Consider the following 22,873-nt stretch of genomic DNA (forward strand, 5'->3'; position numbering starts at 1 on the left):
ATCAGTTTACAGATGACATCGATGTCTTACTGCTATCCATTCCTCCTGGACCATTTCTAACAATTCATTTTTTATATTCCTGCAGTGCTGAAATATGGTTCACACCAGTATCTGTCCTTTTAGTAATCACCAAAGCAAAGCTTGGCAGTTGTCATATATTGCACTCTTGAGAAAAATGCTAGTAATACTCTGAATTGATTGAACAGCATGGAATCAGAACTAGCTGGCAGAGAAACCATTTAACTGATTTCAATTCATAAATCTCTTTTCTCCTATCCTGTTTTAGTTTAGGAACTGCTAAATATCGCCATTATCTTGTGATGCATAGAAGGAACCGATTATTTATAAAGATATTAATTTAAATAATACGTGATAGCACTCATTAATGTCCCATACGAGAAGGAAGACTTATGGATCTTACTGAGTAACTTTCATTTATGCCCACTGAGCTACAGCAGGTATGGAACAGCCCTCGGCCAGCAGACATTGATTTGTTTATTTCCCCAGAGGTCAACTTCAGGTACAATGGCCAGCTTTGTCTTAAAAATAAAGTGATTTTAAACAGAAGTTTACCCACTTTAACCCACAATCTAAGTCCTTGAGCATGACCTAAAATTATTAGTAACACATGGCATCACTTAGTGACAAGGTTTAATTATTTGGCAGGGATGCACTTAGTGTCTAAAGAAAAGGCTAACACTTAACGTGTTTTTAGGAGAAAAGAAAAAGTATGGCCCAGAACTGTAGTTCAGTCTTAAAGAATCTTGGAAATAGGGCTCTTGAAATGAAGTCCACAGAGATTGAGGAGATGAAAGGCAGGTGGGCTACAGGCAAGTCAGGGGCAAATCTGGGGGGGCTGAGAGCAGAGCTTTTGGAGAGGACAGACTGCCAGCACTGGTGAATGGAGGATGAAATGCCAGCGGAGGACGAGTTCAGCAGGAAGGGTGGTGGTTTGTTCATCCACTGCTGTCATCCGTGGCAGTCCGGAAAGCCCTGCTGTGGAGACCGAAACCCACAGTCCTTGCTGCCTACACGACACCAGACTACGCCGGCTCATCAGTAAAGTTATTCGGTTTTCCTGGTGCTGATTGCCTTGATGCTTATGTGAATCCAAAGGAAAAAAAGCAGAGGAAGTAAAATGGTCTTTTTCTTTGTGACAGAGTGGAGGACTGTGATTTGCATATTAATAAGAGTTGGTATTGTTTATTAAAAAAGGGCTGTTTATCTGAAATGGGCTGCATGTTATATTCACTAAAATGGATAATCAAGAGACAAAGCTGAGCCTGAGAGAGAACTGAAACTTGGGGAGCTTCCTCAAAAGCAGCATTTCTTCTGGGGAATTTATTTGCATGTAAACTCATTAAATATCTTGTGCCAAGATTCTGGATCTTGAAATCCAATTATCTGTACCAATGATATTCAGCCTTCAGGACCTGAAAAGCCACTGTCTCAGGAAATGGAGAAGCACAAACATACAAAATAACACATCACAATCCAGAATAACATCTGATGATGCTTGAACTGTAAATCGCATGACCCGCTACCGCACTGCAATCACTGGACAGCACATAAAGCAATACATTATTGCTCACCGGAGCTTTATTGTGAAAAATTGGATCAAAGCAGTATAAATATTTGGCAAATTGCATTGCCATCCCTTTTGCTCCTGAATGGAATGAGAAGTTTCTTCTCAGCCTCAGGTCAGAAGTAACTATTAAGTCACCCGCTGTGTAACAGGCCACAGGCTGTACTTTCCTCCCCTTGTAGGCTGCGATATTGTCCTTCACACTCCCCTTTCAGACCATTCCTTTTCTTTAGGAACAAGAAAATTATATTTTTATTCCCAAGTGCTCTAAATAATTGTAGGAAAGGCTCAATCTAGTTTACTAAAACGCCTTCCATTTCTAATACTGAAATAAAATACACTCTCCAATGGAATCAGCTAGGAAGGTACGTACTTATGGTGCAATCCTTAGTGATAAGTTCTGTAATGGAATGGTTTGGAACAGTTTTTGGTCTGCTGATGTGGAAATTGAGAACTAATCAGGTAACTGGTTTACAGAAATTAAGCAATGCTCCCCACCCTCAAAAATAAAGGCCGAAGAGAAAGGACTGCTAAGGAACGAAAGAGTTAAGAGGAAGTACTAGGTCAGTTCTGGCATCACCCAGGCGTCCTGGTTCAGCCCCGGTCAGCGTCTCAGCATCACAGATCCCCTTGCTCACTCCCCACACTCCAGTGGGATGGGGGAGAGAATTGGAAGCATAAAAGTAAAAACTTGTGGGTTGAGATAAGAACACTTCAATAATTAAAATACCATAATAATAATGAAAAGGAAAATAATGAAAGAGAGAGAAATGAAACCCCAAGTGATGCAACCACTCGCCACCCACTGACCGATGCTGCTGGTCCCCCAGCCATGATCGCTGCTTCCCCCAGCCAACTTCCCCCAGTTTATATACTGGGCATGGCGTCATATGGTATGGAATATCCCTTTGGCCAGTTGGGACCAGCTGTCCTGGCTGTGCCCCCTCCCAGCTCCTTGTGCCCCCTGCAGAGTGTGGGAAGCTGGAGAAGTCCTTGACTAGTGTAAGCACTGTTTAGCAACAAGTAAAACGTGTGTGTGTTATCAACACTGTTCTCATCCTAAATCCAAAACACAGCACGGTACCAGCTACTAGGAAGAAAACTAACTCTATCCCAGCCAAAACCAGGACATATGTGTTATTTGAATTTCTATAGACTGGTCTTGGATTCTGTTCCTGTGGGTGAACCTCTTCTGTTCCTTCTCAAGTTAATTTCAAAAGTGAGGCACAGAAGTAGAAATGTTGTTTTCAAAATCAGAACTCAAATAAAACTGATTTCTACTTTAGTAGAAAAAAAAAAAAAAAGTTGAAGTTACGGTTCCAAGACTAACTGTACTGAAGGTTTCTTTCCATCTAGCTCTCTGTTAAGGCTTGACTCTCCTCCCAGCTCCCTTTTCAAAAGCGGTGTACAGTTTTGACTCTGTGTGCAACTAGCTGTCTCCCTTGTTCACTATGCATGTGAGCTAGCTTATTACAACTTTGATTTGAAACCATATCAAATCCTTTTTCTATTTATTCACCATTTTTTCATAGGATCAGTTCCATAAAATCCTTTCGTGTACAACACAATCAGTTACGTCTTGGCTAAGAAATTCCCTGGCTGCTAAATCAATTGGTTCATTGCCCTGAAAACTGAAGTGCTTCAGCCCATATGAAACACACCTCCATTTTTAACATATAAAAAGCATTACCAAAACAGTGAACACAAATATACTACCTGCCAAATCAAATCCTCACTGAAGCCTTAACTATGAGCAACGAATGTTTTTTAAGGCATTAAAATTGCAATCTGTTCCTCAAAGAATTTTGGTTCAACCATTTTAGAAACCTCTTTAAAACAGACAAACCACAACCAGAACAAATCCTGTTTTTGTCACCTGATAGAGGCCACCCCTGTTTGACAGCAGCAGGATAATATTTTTGAGTGTGGTACGAACACCTCATTACTGACATAGCATCTCCCGGGCCATCGGTGCTCTGATATTTTGTTAATAATCAGATATTTGCTTCATCCTGAGCTGGTACAGAAACCCAGTTGAATTCTTAGAATTGCTAAAGATACCAAATATTCTGAAACTCCTGGCTTTGACCCACTGACTACTTCCATGTAATTTTGTTCTTGACTTTCATATTAAGTCACACTGTAATGTAGAAATAATCTGAAATACGTCAGCCTTTACATAAATAGCAGAATCAATAAAACTCTCACGAAAACGGAAAACCTCAATGCATTTCTGTTTAAAAAGCAAAATGTGTGTGTTACCCTGCAGTTTGGGCCACAGCTGGAGGCATTACGGTCCTTCAGTAAGTGACGATACCCCCATTTTATCATTTCTGTGATGAAGCTTACATCGATTCCAATGTATGTACACACGTGCCACCAGAACCTTAGTGGGACGTACAGAGCAAATTCCGAACATCTCATGCTGTTTCCAGCAGAAATCTCATTTGTCAGGACAACAGGAGGAGATAAATCGTTTTGGAATAACCTTTTGCTAGAGTCTCTGCTTGTTCCGATATTGTAAGTCACACCACCCTTTCATCTGCATTGTTCTGTATTACAGATTGAATGAGAGAGAACTGCCTGCGTGAAATAAGCAACGAAATCTCTAAAATACCCTGTAAGCACCCCAACATAAGGGCAGCAACACAAAGCCATTAAGAACTAATGACTACTTCCATGAGTGCTAACAGGTTCAAGGCGTTTTATTTATGAAATAATTCTAGAATTGAAAAATATCCGCTCCAGTTGGATAAGCAGAACCGATAACTTAGTTATGTGAGGATTGGCCTCAAACATCCGTACTGTGAATGCATTCTTCAGTGAAAGAAAAATCATTACGGACAATCATTAGGATCAGTTTGTTTTCTGAAATGTTTTGAATGGCAATTTAGGAGCCAAAATTTTCTTGCGCGCTATATCTAAAATTTGTCTGTACTCTTAATTTTTAGGAAGTATAACTATTTTAGTAAACATAAAGAGAAAAAATGAATTAACAGAAAATAATTTTTTTAACCATGTAAGTAGAATGTCCCTGACTATGCTATTGATACGAGCATGAGATTATTAAAAGCGAAACATGCTTGGGATCCAAATCCGCTTTCATTGTTTAGGTTTGTTATCTTCCTGCACTTTTTCACTGACATACAACAGTTTCAGTTCTGCTTCTGAGCAGTGGGTCAGCAAGCACAAATGCACATGCTTGAATGTTTTTCAGTTTCATAGTCAGAAATAATTGCTTGTGAATTATTTTGACTTATACGCATGCATTAGCACAACGCTTCAACGTCTAAATTGTGAAAACTTGTAGAAACACTTACTGAACTTAAGGTTTTTACCACAATAAAAACCTTGTAGCTCCTAACCTAACTTAGATATAGTATAACAAAGGGGGGATATGATCACTGATTAGCATCTATCAGCAGTAGCTCTATATGTACACATACCTCAGGCAACAATCTCCACCCATTTGCAGAGCATCACTGTGTCAAGATTGTTTCCCGCCTCCACCTTTCATCTACATGGACTAGCCTAGAAGCCTACGTGCCTCAGCCACAGGTACACACATTACCTAATCCAGAATGACTCTGGTTTTGTACCTCAGTTTATTAAGAAACACTTTCCAAATCTGGGTAAACAAGGCAAGGTTTGGTCAGAAATAGAGATTAATAAACCAGTCGGCTCTGGCAGTCATTTTTCAACAAGAAATCATCATGCTGACTTGATATGAGTAAGATAGTCTTTGCTAACCTATCATTTCCATCTGATCCAGTATCCTTGGAGATTTACTTATGATCTCTTAAAATAAATGTTGCCATTTTGTTTTCTAATTAATATATGTGAGGAGAAGTCCATTAAAAAAAGTCTTATGAGTGCCAATATGCTGTAGATAACACAGGAACTAGATTACTTTCTGAACACGTCTGTCTGCCTGTCCCATGCTGAGGTGTATCTCTCAGTTCCTTTTATTTCATAACATAAAGATTCTCATTCATCCTTTCCTACCCCTTAATGTGTTTGCCCTGCAATGTTAACCTCATTTAGATGAATAAAAGAAGGTCCTGGCCTTCTTAAACAACACCTTTAAAATGCCACTCAGGATGAACACCAAATTTAATTATAAACGTGGAGTTTCTAAGTGAGGTGCTATTCTTCCAGACAGCAGAGTTTCAAGTAACAGTTAATATGAAAATATAAAGATATGCTAGAAGACACCTAACGATATATGGTTGCTCTCGCTCCAGTAGTGCTGAAATTGTGTGATTTGCAAAGCACTATGTTGTTATTCTGCCTCAGAGCTGACTGAGATAAAAGTGTAAATGCTTTAGAAATATAAAGTATTGCAAACGTTTGTAAGTCTACTAACTTCTTGTGTTTATACCAGAGCATGACATATACACACATACCTTTCTTCCCCCTGTGTTTATGCGAAGTGGAGTTAAGAAGGGATCAAAAATCATATGGCTGGTTTCAATATTGACAGGTGACTGCCTTTTCCCAACAGAGCAAAGATTCCAGGCTGAGTTCACCAAACCCCAAAAGGAGGGAACTGCAAAACAGAAAAAAGTGCAAGTTTAGAAGTCTGGAAAGACCAGAGGAATACACGCAAGGCAGCTAGCTAGATAATTAAACTTGTCATACTGTCTACATAGATACACTGAAAGTGAAAACTGGCAAATTCATTTAGTGCTTGAAATTTAAAGCTTCATACACAAAGACCAAAACACGTTGTTTCATACATTTTTGTACCAGGAGAGAAGGTGGGGTTTTTCTCCTCTTCTGAAGGTACCTAGATATAATCCCAGATTCAATCATAAATAGCTCCTTTGCCGTTAGTATTATAGAATATTTATCAAGCAATAGGGATGTAGCTCATTAGTCCTTATGCTAATTTTGCATACTTACAATGTGGCCTTGGCTGAATCTGTTCCATTCTACTCAGCTTTTTAAAAGTGCTCATATTTAGTAGAATTCTTTAAAAAAACTAGCAGTATTTTAAGAGAAGCTCACACATTGTGATCCCAGAGAACAGGCCTGCTCTCTAGACAGGTTCTACTAATTTCTGTTCTGTTCACCCAATCCTTCCTGTAGCCAAAGTTTTATTCTAAAAAAATCTTGTTGGAAAATACATACTCTGATGGTGAAGAAGGATAGTTCCTTCCCTGTACATGCAATGGCTTAGAACATGGAGTAACACCTGATTTTTTGACAAGCTGAGCTACTTTCAAAGATTCTGTGCCCCAAATTGGAAAAAGAAGTAAAACGTGATGTAACGATATACAGCTGCTCATTAGGTAACTGCAGGCTGGAGGTTCCTCTTGCATCTAATCTGCAATTTATAGACAAGATCAACCTGAACTTCTCTTTGGATGCTGAAAAAAAATTTCTGACTAAACGAGGAAAGAGCAACTAACAAGATACACAAAGGACTTATTTACATTTGTTTCTGCACACTTTGTCCTGGCCTGAAGTATACCAGGCAACTTTGACTTTATCAGAATTATTCTGTAGTTTTGTGTAGCAGGTGGAAATTTCACAGGTGCAAATGCTGATGCATTTTTTTGGCTTTTTCTTTTTACATTTTGTTAAAAGTTTTCATAACCTTTGAGCCTCAAAGCATTCTTCTAATCTACAAACTGTTGTGACCAAGTCTATGAACTCAGACTGGGGGAAGGATCATGTGGCTGAGTCCTTGGGCAGGAGCACAGGTGTTTTGCCCAGAGGGTGGAGCTGAAAACACCCCATCAGCTGCTTATAAAAAGCTTTTCAGGTGCTGTAACTAGTTGCATGCAGGATTTTGTGCTGTGAATGCTTGCTTCTGCTTGCAGTTTCTGGTTAGTCTGTTGAGAGCCCCAGAGAGCGTTGCTGGGATTTGAACCTCACATTTGTACTAGACTTAACCTGTTGGGACGATGTTCCTTGGAGGGGAGACGGGTGGAAACTATCTTCTGAGGGGTGCAGCCTCAGGAAAGTGGCTGATCTCGGTGAGTGTTTTCCCTGTTGTGTTTTATAAAACAGCCCAGTTCTTTTTGCCCTCAAAGCTTGAGAATACTTAAGGGTAAAACTTTGGTTGGGTCATGTAACTCTTCTACAGAAGTAGATAAACTTTAGGGACCTTTGGCTATTGCTTGTAAAGCAAAACTTCAACACAAGTATCTACACAGAAGCGATGGGAAGTGTTTTGCAGTTGTTGAGTAACTGCCTATTCCAGTAGTTCATAAGCTATCTGCCACTGATGTTACTTTTATTACAAAAGATCTGAAAACTCAATTTTCAGCTGCAGCTTTTACCTTCTTTGTGCTAGCCTGTCCATGCACCTGCAGGTGCTACTCATGCAGGTGAGCTCAAACAGCCCTGAAGGGATCCAGCCATAATGGACATGATACAGCCAGCAAAGCTTGAAGTTTCCTTGCATACAGTTTTGAAGTGAACATGCACTACTAATATCTTAAATTCACTGGTGAAATATTTTAACACCTGACATGACCAGTCAAACCAGCTCACATGCAAAGCCCAAAATGGGTAACTACATGAGTATGGATTGCATGAAATCTATCAGGAGGGCTGGTGGTGTAATGCTCTCTGGCTCTAGGAGAGCAAAGATCAGGGAATAGCACCCAAAGTGGCCAGAATTGCAAATGGCCGGATCAAATATTGTCAGTAACCTCTTATTCAAATAACAAACCCTGTGTGCAACTACCCCCTAGAAGGTCAGTTGGAAGGCCTTTAAAATAAGAGAAACCTTGTATGGGCAGAAAAATGAACTGGCAGTATGGTCTTAAAACCTTCTTTGGTTCCCCTCTTTACCCTACCAGTCAATTCCAATTTCCACTGGAGACTTACAAGACTATGGAAGCTCCCAGAGTATGCTAAATGAGAGTGGTAATGCTTTGAAAAAGAATAAAATAAATGTAATGCAATTAAAAATAAAACAGAGCACCCTTAATTATTTGTGCTTTTTCTTAAGAGAAATACCATAGGATCTCACTTCAGGTTTTGTCAGAGAGAAAATCCCTCTTTATACAGAGGCCTAAAACAAAAGTTCAGGTTAATTGAGATAGCCTGATTTCCCTTGATAAACCCCCCTGTGTTGTTATTTAAAAAAATAAATGAATGATGAAAGTGTAGAGGTGTAGGTTCAAGAGGGAAAATATTAAAAGGGAAATCTGGCTTGAATATTTTCTAGTATTACTACAAAAATCTTCTGGGCAGAAATACTCTTGGTACTGGTAAAATAATTCTTTAGCAAGCTTCTTAAAAATAAACAAACAAACTAGACATGGTAAGTAGAATAAAATGGCAAGCGAAACAGGGCAGTCCATTATCTTCAAGTTTCTATTGCTTAAAGAATTTATGATGTAACTGGGATTGTCCTAAAAGGCTGCACTGGAAAATAGCTGCTATGAGGGGATGGTTTATAATGTTTCTGTTTTTGACAGGGAAACCTTGCCATCCGGGCAATGCCTGTCACACCAGCCTGTCACCTGAAATTCACGGAGGTGGAGCTCCAACATTGTGATGTTGCACTGCAAAGGTTAGACTTGTCACCAGACACGTAAGTCTGTGTTGCAATCTTTGATTTCTTTCTAAATGCCTGGGAAGCTCATGCTTAAGAATCTCTCCGATAGCTTCTTGTCGCTAGCGCTGTTATGTACGGCTAGTCAGAAAGAAAGTTCAGCAACGCTAAATCTACTCCACTGATCAGAATGACTTTGCTTAGGCTTCAACTGGGGGTCAATTAAGGATGACTAACCTAAGACTGTGTGCCTAAGTTAACTAGTGGATGGGGATATTATGCAATATTAATGTCTGATTACATTTAATTAAAGTAATTAGTGCTGCTGCTTAGATGCTCAAAGTAAAAGAAAAGTGTTCAGACTGTAATGGAAAAATCCAAGGAGGCTTCATGTAAGAAACCAAGGCTTAAATTAAATACAAGTACTGAATTAACTGTTTAGTCTGAAGAAATTACTGTCTGAATCTAGGAAAACATAGGAAAATATTTATTTTATTAATCAAGCTCAGCTAACAGATGAGGTTTTACTAGGGGTTAAGTCATTACTGAAACAGTATTTCCCTCCCCACAATTACGCTGGTGTTTCCATAATAATGTAGTCACGTATGAGTGGGAATGTGCCGCATTCGTGTGTGCGGACCCCTGGAGCATTTTAGACAGCAGCCCGGCTCCTGTGCTGTACAGGAGCTACTCTTACAAGCTCGTTTACATGCAGCCCACATCCCAGCCTACAGTCTCATTTAACAAGGTTCTCTAGCTACTGGTTATTCTACTAGAAGTTCTTGCAGACTGATCATGTCAACTCTGCCTTTGTCTATAAATCCTGCTGAATTTATACTGCTTGAGAGCTGATTTGTTGCAAACATGTTACACAGACATAAGGTGATAAGTTTTTGCCTGTCATGCCTTCAGCCTTCTCATAACAGAAGGAAAACTGGATAAATGCGAAGTTTATTTCTGCTGTGTGTTGGCACACTATGGACAACAGCCTTTGTGTGTTTTATGGGGAGAAGGTGAGGGGGATTACTTGTATTTTATGTCTATGCAAAAATCTCTGACATCCTTATTCAGTCTGTATCTTATTGCAGCTGCTTTTGTGGTTTGGTTTTTTTTTCAATTTACTGGGAACAACTTCTACTGAGATATATGAAGATGCTCTAGTATCAGCATGACACAATAGAATGAGGGATTCTGATAGCTTTTACCAAACCTATCCATAACAACAGTGAAATAACAGCAGCTGGAACAATAAAATAAGGATTGAATGCTATTCTCCTAGTGGTGAGCACCAAGGATTTACCTAAACAAATACAAGCCTCCCCTCTCCAGAGAAAAGGAATGACTGAACAGTGGCCGAGAAGGATGCCCTTCTTTAGCTACAGCAAACTTGCAGATAAGCATAATGGTACTGCCTACAGCGTGTGGGGATGGACATGTAACAGTCCGCATCCATGTTGTGAAAGGAGGCAGTGGTTTTCCCCAGTATAGGATCAGAGGTGCATGCTGTGTATGACACCTTAAATATTACTTGATCTTAGGGAAAAAAAAAAGATGCTGGACTCAAAAGTCTAGGTCATGAAAGGGTTGTGGACAGTTAAGCAGTGTCTCCTAATTGCTTGCTTGGCTGTCGAGGGCTTACTTATAAAGAAGTTTCTCAGAGTTCTACCTCATGCTCTGTTTCTGCGTCTTGCCCTTAGCAAAGCCATAAAGAGTCTGTAGCAAGAATTGCTCTGAGCCACTTCCCAAAGAGTCCTTGTGATGCGCTGACTGAAATAGTTTGGTCTGGCTCAGAAGAGAACAGATGTGTCACTTGGAGTGGGATGAGATGACTCTGCGCTTCCCAGCACAGCCGGCTCGGGGGACAAAGTGCTCCTGGGGCTTCATCTGGCAGCCAAGCCACCCTGGGCACTGTCTGCTATGTTCAAGTCCTGGCTGTGTTCTCCATTCTGAAATGACTGTGAAAGACTAGAAGGCTGTGCCCTACCTGGTGCAGCATTACCCCATCAGTTCTCAACTTCACAATCTAGGGAGTCCTTAAAGATACCTGTGTTTACTTGGAAATGTGCCTGCGGTTGCAGAGAGTAGCTCTGCCAGGTTTCTACACCAAAATCATCATCCTTGTATCTAAGCTATAAAACATACGAGAATTTATTTAGGATAAAACCCCATCTCTCCCACAGCTTTTTGTCTGATTTAAGGCTCTGTTCTCTATTCTGTGCCTCAATGAATCGCTGGCAGGAGCCATTCTTAGTTGTTCAGTTTTCAAAGAATCCCAAGTTTCCCCGTCTCCCTGCTCTGCGCTCCTGTTCATACACTTGTGTTACCTTCCTGGCTTCTCACATCCTCAACTCACAGCTTATGTTTGTTAAGCTAACTTTTGTTAAGTGCTTAACCTTGCAACACACATGACTTATTGCTGCTCTGGGAACAGAAGCAAAGGGCAGGCAGGTTTCGTGCACTGTAGGCAAATGATTTCTATTATTGCAGAGTTTTGTAATATCCAGGAAATATCCCTGTGTTTCTCAGTATGGCTTCCAAACTCAGGGAAAAACACTGTAGACTTTCTACTATGTTCCTTGTGTTCCCTGATATAAGTAAATGAGATAAATGAGACGAGATAGCAGGAAATCAAATAGATAGTAAGATATCTGGGAGAAAATCATGTTTTAAAAAAGGTGCCATCCTCAGAACTAGACGCAAGTGGAGATTGCCTTGCTCCCAACCTCCTGTCTACCCCGTGTCTCACTGATCTGATGATCATGCTTCCTGCACTGGGCACTTGGAGAAAGTAGGACATTAAAATAGTGTTAGCTGTGCAAACCTTCCACTGAGGAAGCAACCTCCAATTTAGGTCTGAGCAATGCAGGGACCCTGTTTAGGAAGTAATTAGATAAGCAACACTTCATATAATAGATCTACTACCTTGAATTCAGCATCTTTATATGAATGAAAACCCGTAAGTAGTAAATTTTTATGTAATCCAATGAAAAACTACATAAAAACGAGGAAGGTTGGTTAAAAAAAAAACACCTAAATGGTAAAATGGACAGTGGGATTGCCAGAATATAAACTAAGTCTTAAGGTGTTATGTGTTTATTCCAAGCCTTTGTTTAAATAGGGCCAAGAAGCCAGCAAGCTTCAACAGAAAATTAAAGGAGGTGGCTAAGAAATGAGAGTATCCTTCATAAAATGGGGTCCAAATAAGAAAAATGGAAAAGATTATAAGCTCTGACAAGCTAAATATAAAACTAAAATACGACAAGCAAAAAGAAGACACCGAAGTACAATTTGCTAAAGGCATAAAAGCCGCCAATAACTCATTTGAAATGTATGAGAGGCAAGGATTCTGCCTGAGTCTGTAGGGCCAGCTGATGATCAAGGTGCAAAAGGAGCACGTGAAAGACAACGCAGCAGCAAAGCTGATTCAGTTCACTCCTCATTGCTTACAAAGGGAGGTGCCCACGGAGGAGCTTCTTTATGGGGAATAAATCTAAGAAATTGTCTCAAAATCAAGCATCAGAAAAATGACTTCTAGTATCAATTGATAAAATGAACAAATTCATTAGGGTCAGTCAGAACTCTGGGATCAATCACTATCACAGTCACTTGAATTGCCAAAATACATAAAATCTGCATCAGTCTGACAGATAAATAGTAATGAATATGATCCAATTTTTAGGGTGCTTATTTTTCCCAAGGTATCTGCTACTGGTCACTGTCAGTAATAGGAGACGGAGTCTAGTCAAGACAGTGGAGTTACTTCTGCGTTGCACCACACTAAGACTGCAACATTGGCTTTGAAGTTTGCTCAACTTCAAGAGCAAAGATTTGCTGAATTTAAGTTACTCCAGAGTTTGAGTTTAAATAAAAGGAGTCAACTTATTCATGCAGCAGATCCTTGTTTATATACTTAAGCTTTAACGTCAGCCCTGGCAATAGCATAAAACACAATCAGATTGTATTTGTGCAGCAATTATTCTTGCCCTGTGTAATTACTGGTCCCTCAGATAAAATCTCAAGCTACTTTATTGAAGCTGGGAATTGAAACCACAGAGAGAATCAGCTATCTATGTACATCAATAAAGCAGTCCATTAATTATTTCCACCTACTCAACTTGAAGAAAATTACCATACTAATGCCTCTGGATAACCACATGACCTGTTCTGCTTCTACATAAAAGCCAAACGTAAAGTCATAAAGGCTTTGAGAGATAAATCAGGGACACCAAAGAAATGACAGAGTATAGAATGGCATTCATGTAAGTAATTGGTCACAGAAATCTCCAGGCTGCAGTAATATTAGACAGTATCACAATGGTTTCAAATTTGAGAACTGAAAGTATTCTGATTTCTTTTTAAGAAGCAAAAAGTTGATAGCTGAAATATATCCTCAAGAGTAAGACAGCATTACCATTATTCAACAGATGGTAAAAAATATTACATTTTTTTCATCAATAAATCTTGAAACATATCAAAAAAATGAAAATTGTGAAGAACTCTAACAGCATCATGTTGCATACTGCTAACTCCATACTGGTCTGTTCAAATGTCATATTCCTTCTGTATGAAGGACTCTCAATGACAGGAAAAGTTCAACAACTGCACTGGCTAAATGAGAAAGAGCAGAAAGCTGGAAGGGGGCAAGGAGGAGTTAAGATTCTGGCAAGACTCTTTTAAAAAAAGTGTTAATTTTCTGCTGTGCTTTTAACAGAGAGATCCTGCAATACCCTCTTCAGTTTACCTTTTAAATTAGAGCTGCTTATTTCTGCCTAATTAAACATTGTCTTCAATTAAGAGTATTACCCGGGAAAAAGTATTTAGCCATCACAATTAGTGACCTCTAACCTTGCAAAGCTTTTGCTTATTTTCACCTACACGTTGGGGATGATACCAGTGTAGAAAACACTGCCACTTCTTTCATTACGCTCATTAAACCAGACTAACTCACCTTTATAAACTACGTTAATCTTAGGGTAAAGAGCAGTAACGCAACAGCATGTAATTACATTTTTCTTTGCCACACTGTGGTGAGTTAATACATATACTAAATGTATACAATCAAATACTACTTTAATGTTTCCTAAAAGTGTAGGTCAGCTGTTTAAAAGGTTCTTGCAGATGCTTTTCATGTTATCTCTTCTTTTTGCATTATTAGTATGGCAGGAGTAGGAAGGGGTTTATCTACAGGCGGAGGTATATCCAGGTCCAAAACTAAGCAACTTCAGTAACGATCTTCCAGGGCCATTGTTACTACTATTCTGAAAACAGAATGTACTTCTCTCTCTCTCATTCAATCACAAGGATATGCAATCTTGGGGAAAACTTTGTGTAATGTTGGTGAAGTTCCCGCTGCTGAAGGGATTAGCATAACTATGTCAAGAAATTGAAGTGAAAACAGATTGAAGGTTAGCTTAGAGGTGAAAAAGGAACTGGAATGTTTAGTGGAGTCGGCACCGACTGCTCATTGCAATGTCAGTCTTGGGTAAAGGAAATCCTTCTTGGTAAAAGAGCTAAAAATGAAAAAGGGGAGGGGAGGAAGGCAACACCCTCTCCCTCTTTTTCTCAACACAAGACACTGAGCAGACACGTGGACTGGATCAGTGCCTGTGCCTGCCATTCAGTCATGCATTGGGCTCCCTTATCTCCGCCAGTGCCTGGGATGCTGGTATGAATAACTAGCTGCATCAATTACTTGCCAATCAGCTGGCAGTTTCTAATCAACTCTGGTCAGTCCCTCAGTCATCAATTGCTGCCAGGGCTCAACAGATTCCCCTTGAAGCAGGCAAAGAACAAGTTGGCAATCACAACTGAGTAACTTTGCCTGACACTCATAGTAGTTTGGGGGGTGAAAAAGAGGAAGAATTTGGTCTGGATTTAAATGTAGACTGAGAGAGAAAAAGGTGAAATGCAAAAAATCTGTGATGGTTGTTCTGCCCTTTAGGGCTTGGCACAGAATGCAAGAAACCCAGGTCTGGAGCTATCAGATGATCTCTAAAAGTAAGCTTTCCTCTTCATGTTTCTTCATCTTTCATTTTTCTGCTTCTGCTGTGGTTCATGCTGTAAAAAAACAGGGACTTTGGCTGTTACTGTTAAAATGAATGACTGTTCTGAGGCAGGTGACATCTAGGGTTTTAAAGAAGATCCAGAAGAGAAGTGAGGAAAGCTTCACATAGATGAAATTGGAACATGGGAGAAAGTTGTTCGGGGAAAAGTAATTTGGAACTTATTGTTTTAAGGAAAGGGGAAAGACTGCTTATCCAGCAGATAACTTGAGCTCTGTTCTGTAGATTCAGCTTTATTTTAATGTCTTTGGGATACTATCGATCCTTTTGCTGCAAAATATAAATGAAAGAAGGAACATAAAATTACAAAAGACAGCATATTTATTCTATCAGAAGTGCTCTTTCTGGATATCCCAGTGGTTCACAGCATACTGTCACTAAAATAAACATAACGCTCAGGTAGTAAGTTGGAATTTAACTATTTCTTGCCCCATTTGGTATCTGTCAGCACTTCCTTCGTTAGAATGAATATAATGAGCATCACATTCTGAAACTACAAGGTGTTAAGGGATTCAGTTTGGAGAAGGCAGGCACTAAGGTTTAAGGGTTATGTACAAGGAGCGTCCAGTAAGGGTTAACCAGTCCGGTTCTCCAAAATGCTTCTGTGTGTGACAGAGGCCTCTTGAGAATTTCGTGTAGCGATGTACTACTTTGGTTTCCCATGAGACTCTTACAGCTAATGACAGCAAGTAATGCAGAAATGTCCTGGCTCTGCTGACTTGCGAAGACAAGTGAGGAGCAAGCAGAGAGTTCACCACTGAGTGCTGCAGTTCATATCTGTAATGACAGTTCAAGACAGAAACACTAATATTCTGTGCTCTGGTATTTTCTAGAGTAATCACATTTCTCTGACCCCATTCCACGGGGCTGTGGCCCTGCCTCAGGATGCCATTTCCACAGTGAGATTACCAAAACTCTAACTTTGTTCTTAGAAAGGCCAGACGTCCTTAGGACAGCTGACTAGATGAACTTACTGGCTGAAAAAAAGAGCTGTCTGGGTAATACTGATCTCTTTGAAATCCAACACTGTGCTGCCCAGCTACAACTCTAAACAGAGGCATTACTACAAAATATTTTGCAATGGAAAGGAACCTTGGCCTCTCCTCAGCTGTTACATCAAACTGTTCAGTTAACTGCTGTCCAGTGACTGATCTTCCACTGAGTGATCCACTGCTTTTCCTAACCACAGTTACATTCTGAAGATCTGGTATTTCTGATAGGGAAGAATCTAGTCACAGTGCCCTTGATAATATGTATGTATAACATGTGGCATGCAGCCTCTGCAGGTAGGCTGCGGCTGTGCACAGAAGCCAGCTGAATGGTTACCTAGGAAATCCTGCATGTTTAGGGAGAGTCTAGCGCTCTCCTACCGAGCGATTCTGTCGAAATACTGCTGGGATGTTTCTGCTGCCCTGTGTGTGCAACAGGCAGAAGCACAAAAGACTTAGTGGTTCCTCCCACTCAGGATGAACCTGGCTGGCTGGGAGTCCCAATGACTAAGGCTCTTCTAGAGGAGTCTCACTTGTCTTCTCCCTTCCTTCTGAATAACAGTGTTTGTTCCTTACTGGTCTCCACAACATTTTATAAACTCTTCACACAGGAATTACGGTCTGAGCTGTAAGGGGATAGCTGAGTGCAAGGGTAATCCTTCGGCTGATGCCACATTAACTGATCTCCGTATTCTGCGTGCAAACCATGGCACAAACGCACTGCACAGGAAGCGTAACGGTTTCCTACCCAACAAATCCCTGCATCGTCAATCAGCTGAATGCCAGGCGGTAACCAGTATGAGTGTAAGTCTGGTCATTATTGGCCTAATTTTCAGAAATGGTGAAATGCATTCTCTGAATTCTCTGAAATTGGGTGAAAACAAGAGAAGGTGGGAAAGAATTCACTTTTTCTCTAAAAACTGGGCTACTTAAGTAATGTGAAAATACTATCGGTGTAGTGTCTAGTCCAGAAAAATCCTGTACAAACAACATAAATACTGAATAACTTCCTAAAGGGGAAAGAAACTGCATTGGTACTGGAAATTCCCTACAAACCAGAGAAGAAATGAAATTATTAATATTCACCAAATGGCTAAAACATAACAAATAGCTGGAGAGACATCTCATGGTATACACACCTTTCCTCTTCAAACTCCAAACTTGCTTCTGCTTGTTAGAGCTATTCAGGTGGGTTTGTCCGTCATCCCATTGGTTTTTGTAGCAAACACAAGGCAAATAGTACATGATTACTCAAGTTTTTGCATACCTATTATCCAAGCAAGTTTTCTGGTTTTAATATCCTTTATGAACTTGTCATTATTAGGAACTCCTCTACCATCGCATTAGTTGCCATATGTGTTGCTCAAATACACTGCAGTGTTTTTAATGGCAAGGTCGTATTTCAAACCTTTTGGTCAGTTAATGCATTCGGTTTTGAATTCTGCTGTGAATCTGAGCTTCCAAACAACCTTGCTGATCTTGCTGAGGCTGCTTTTGGGCAGAGATTACGGTAAATGAAACTGCTGAATTCTGCTGTCAGTGAGGAAACGTTTTGGAAATATATTGGTTTCACAAGGCTGTGAAGGTTCTTAAATACATATTTAGGTGAGTATTTAATCATGCCAGTAAGTGTGTTCTCATTTACTTTGAAGTTTCTGTATTTGCAGTCAAATACAGAGGAATGTCTTGCAGCACTCCCATCAGACAGGCTAACTGGGAGGGTTTTCAAGCTGGTTTTGTCTGCAAACATAAACCCCCCCAAACCCTCCTCCAATCCCCAAAAAAACAGAAGGGGGAAAAAAAGCAAACAAACAAGTACTCTAGGCAGTGCTTGGGAGCGGAGACGTGGAGGAGAGAGTGCTGGATGCAAAGGAAAGAGGTTTGGGCAGGAATCTGCAAAGCAGTGCAGGGAAGGGCAGCACAGAGTGTGGAGGCAGCGCGTAGGTGAGGCGGGGGGACACCGATCCACTGCTGTTCTACTGCTTTGTAAAAAATGAAGGTAGCCTGCAAGTTTCAGCAGCTACAGGATTCAGCCTGTAGGGGCTGAAATTTATGTTGAACTTAGCACAGACTACAGATTTTGATCTCTACTCTCATGCCCTTTTGCTGCCTAAATTTTTAGTCAAATCTCTGTAAAAAAATAGGTAAATATATTTATGTATCTTATTTAGTTGTATTGCAGTACTAGACCTTTGGTGTTAAGAATTGAAAGTATGTAAGACCAGGACACACATGACTTTTTTTTTTTTAAACACTTGCATTTGTTTAAGAAAAGGCTTTCTCAAGTGCTACAATATATCATTAAATCAGAAGTGGTGAGTTAAACCATGCCAAGGTATTGCTGTTACTTATTCCACCTAAAATTAGCCACCAGAGGGCAGATCATGTGTTCTTAAAGGGTTTGAGTGTTGTGCCTGGGATCTGAAATGGGCAGGACCTGATTAGTGCTTCCTCTGAGGTCAGTGTCTCCAATCTCCTTGTAAATGGCTCTTCAGTGGATGGGGAGAACAGGCACGGGATTACATAAAGAAAGAGCCAGAGAAGGACGGCCACGGAGACTGTGCAATAAAGCAGGGCTATGCATCACGGCAGTCTCCCAGCTGCTGGCCAGAGGCCACAGGACTGAGCATCAGGTCAGAGCAGGCCCACAGGGCAGGGTGTCCAGAGAGGGTTACCTGCAAACAGCTCAAGGAGACTCTCAGTGTAAGCCAAAGTGCCAGGACAGCACGGATACTCTGAAGATGGAGGCTAAAGGAGCTATCTCCTCTGTTATAGGGCAATGCTGTCATAGCCTTGTGTGACTCTGATATGATGCTATTGCTGTTTCTAATCTGATCATGCGTGATCTCACTGCTAACACATACTGTAAAGACACAAAGAGCAACTCCCCCAAATTGCTTTGGAAGCTTCCGACTGCAGTCAAATGCACAACTCCATCTCGCAGTGGAATCCTGAGATCAAATTTGCTCTGAATGCATCAGCAAGAATTGATGCAGGTAACAGGCAAGGAGTGAATGCTCCCTCTTGATGTTAAGACAGGGTTTGGAAATGCGCTGCTATGCTGCCATCAGTGCATGGAAATGGAAGTGCACCGCCTTGATGCGGAAAGCCAACAGGAGTAACTGGGTTGTGAATGTCAGGTGTGTGCTCAAGGTTAGATCAAACAGCCGCTGCAAGGAGAACCCTCATTATTTCCAACTAGCAACTCCACAAACTCTGACTGAAAAGCTGTTTAGCACGGCAGGAATCTTTCCAGAACCCTTCCTGAGCTGATGGTTCTCTTAAGCTGTGGGTGTGTATGCACACCTCATACTAGTGTCAGTCAGAGCACTACGAAAAATGCTGCTCATCTGACCAGTGCTGGCAGGTGGCATAAGTTTGTAAGGCAATAACCATGTGACATTTTCTTTCTGCGGCTTGTAATGACTTATTTCAGCTCATGAAAAATGACAGTAGCGCATGCACACTATATGAGAAATACAGCAGCGCATGAGCATTATCAAATCTGCAAGGTAACTGTTCCACCTTGAAGAGGGTCACAGCAACACCCAATACGTTTTATCCAAGCAGTGGAGAGACCAGTCAGAGGGGCAATGCGCAGAACGCAGGGTTGTACAATCTTTCACAAGCACAAAGGCCATAATCTACTTCCCAGTGTGTCACGGGGAGAACAGAGGGCCCGTAGCTCTAGAATGCTCCTGACAGCCTATTTTTCTCTGCCAGAGACTATAACAGCTCAGAAGGAATGAGCATCAATTGCTTCCAAGGGAGACGTGTAAAAGATAATGTATGTTGCCTTTTTGGCAGCAAAGATTCACCGAAAGATAGTGCCTTGGAGGCTTTATTACTTGTGACCTTCACACAGAACCAAATACATCTTATTTTCTCAGTAATTTCAGCCTGTGGATACAGCATTTGATGGTCTTTTAGCAGCAGAAGAATAAAACCACACCTTCCTTGAGAAAAAGAGGTTTAGGAAGAAAAGTGTTAAATGGTTACATCCAGATGGAGTAGAAAATTTATGGTCATGCACACAGAAAAGGCTGCATAGATGACTAATGTCAAAAGTACCTTCTTCTGGATCCAAGCTCTTAAATCAACTCTAAAATTTATTACAAATATGATTATGAAATATATCAAATATACATCAGAGTCAAAATCTGAAGCCTCATAATCATTGAAAATCTAAGTCTAAGTTGACCTCTGTGTCACAGGCTTGTTAATATTTTTAGAAATCAAAATATGAACCGAGTAATCCTGGAAATAGGGCTAATTGAGCTAGTTAATTGTAACTTTGGAACTACCAGCTCTTAACCTTTCCTACCTAATTTTTTTTTAAGAAAAAAATTCTTCTGGCTTAAGTTCCCACTTGATTTTTCACTTTTAATTTGCATTAGTTGAATAAACATACTGAAGTAAATGTTCTCTCTGGCCCAACAGAGAAACTGCACCTGTTGAAAGGTCATTTAGAACTATAACAAAGTGCTTCCCTATATTGGCCAGTGTCTTCCATCAGTGCCCCAGTCTGGCTTTAACACTAGCAAAAAATAAAGTACTCCTTTTTAAACACAAATTACATTAGCTGATCTGAATACAATTAGTGTTCCATGATTTCAGTTTGCGTGCTCAGTAAAAAAGTGAACACAGACTGTGTTTTCATGAACATAATGCTTATTTTTCTATAACAGCCTTATGTGTTTTAGGTATATGGCAATGTGCTTTCCTAGAAGTGCATAAGTAATACTAGAAGTAATATCCAGAAGGCTCAGTAAATACAGATTAGCTATCTTTAGTGTTCTTGCTTCTGTTTAAACTTCCTCTAACACAAAGCTACGCATAGCTAAGTCAGTAATCAGAAATCCTATTAAAACTGCCGTGTACAAATACCCTTTCCCTATAGATGAAGTTTACTCTCAACAAGTTTTTCCAGTATGATCTGACCAAATAAAGAAAAGTAAACACCAGGCTCAGAATCAAAATTGTATTTCTTTCCAGTTTACTTAACCGAGTTTCTGCGCTGTCCCGGGCAGACAGGAAATGGAATGATTTCTTTGAGACTTGACAGGACAAATAGATTTTTTTGTTTCTTTTAAGAAAAGCCTTCTGTCTTGATCTCTCACAACAATATGTACGATGACATTTCTGTCTAAGCTTTAAGAAAGGTATTTCAAGAATCAAAACAGTTCAGTTCCTACCCTAATTTTCAAACAGCTGTAGAAATTTTGCTCAACTGTAGTGGTACACAGCAAAATAAAAATCCCTCTTGGTTTGTATTCAGCTTAGCAGAAGAGCAACAGTGGTTTAGCAACGATAAACTTTGTGCAGTGACTGAACTTCAGTCTGCGTGCCTTCTTAACAGGAAAGACTGAATATGTTACAAGGAAAATGGAAAGTGCTTATTTCAGAAATATTTTCTAAGTAAAAACTTGAATGTGAATCACAAGACTGTAGCAAAACAAACAAAATTTCTCATGGCTAGTGTTAGCAACATTGCCTTGTCTTAGCTGTTCTCCCCAGGATTACCTTGCTATTTAATTGTGGTGCAAGAGAAACAGGGCGAAGTCTGCATTTCAGGCAATTGTCATTGGAAGGTTTGGCTACATCAGTAGCGATGCTTTTTCTTTGTTCTGCCCTATTAGCTGTTGTCAGCTAGGGTAACGGATATATCTATTATGCTGCTGAAGGAAACCAGCAGAGCAATATAATGACAATTCCTGGACCACTTATAACCAGCCTACCACCAAATGTACAAGAGGAGTATTAATTTATTTTCTGTAGCATTAACTGTGGACAATTTAATATAAAAATGGTCTCTATACATCATTTCTTGGGACTTGGCCCAGTGATCCGCTCCTCGGTCTTAGGAGGTGAAGTAATACTTTTTGCTATATTTGCGTGTGAGTTATTTCATAGCATAACAATGCCTGGTGTTCTTGTTCCTCTGCTGATTTGCTATGATTGTGATTTTTTGTAATAAGCACTCTTTTGAAACCTCAGTGGGATGATTTCAGCGGCAACACATCCTAAGTTTGAAAATCTAAACAGCTTCAAAAGGGAACAATCTGAGCACTGAATATTTCCTAACAAGAAAGAAATAGCTAACAATAATAAATTATCTGGCTCTGTAGAAAACAGTTTTGCTCTTGGTGATTCAAAATGGATGTATTGCAGGTGTTTTGGTGGAAAAACATCCAGGTTTAGATTATCTAAAGTTTCTTCTCATTTCTTCTTTTGTGCATGTTTCAAAAAATTTTTATCATTTCTTCAGCAAAACATGTTTCAGTATTTTGTCCCCTCAGAAAAGCCATAGTTATCAAGTCATCCCTTTCTTCGCCGGCTGAAACAGTTTCATTAAAATAGAATTAGTGCTTGCAGTTACATGCTTCCCTGAGTTAGACACATTCTGAATACACATCACTTGCCAAAACATACTGAATAAATTATCCACATGTAATTCCACATTTATGCTTAATGTCTTTTACAGTCCCTGAAATTCCCCCTTTAACTTCTGCTTTTTGGCATGTTTCATGCATGTTCTATTTTTGCTAGGTAGCATATAAAATCGAAGTGGACATAACCTCTTACACAGAGGGGATATTTGCAGGTGGCTGAGGAAGGATCTCTGGTTTTGCTCACACAACTGAGTTTGCCCATTTTCAGTCTCTCTTCCTTAAAAAAATACACTCCAGTGTATTTTATTAAATATTATTTATTAAATCAA

The 22,873-nt window shown here is 40.0% G+C and overlaps 1 protein-coding gene across 2 annotated transcripts in view; it reads right to left on the reverse strand.

The window, feature by feature from the left end:
- Positions 1-22,873, reverse strand: part of CA10 (carbonic anhydrase 10) — a 207,296-nt gene that overhangs the window by 119,004 nt on the left and 65,419 nt on the right. For both annotated transcript variants that reach the window (XM_064467009.1, XM_064467010.1), the window contains exon 4: positions 5,992-6,134. In XM_064467009.1, the coding sequence (XP_064323079.1) occupies positions 5,992-6,134 (143 nt within the window). The remainder of the gene's footprint in view (positions 1-5,991; positions 6,135-22,873) is intronic.

This window comes from Phalacrocorax carbo, chromosome 16, assembly GCF_963921805.1.
Source record: "Phalacrocorax carbo chromosome 16, bPhaCar2.1, whole genome shotgun sequence".
NCBI classification, from domain to species: Eukaryota; Metazoa; Chordata; class Aves; order Suliformes; family Phalacrocoracidae; genus Phalacrocorax; species Phalacrocorax carbo.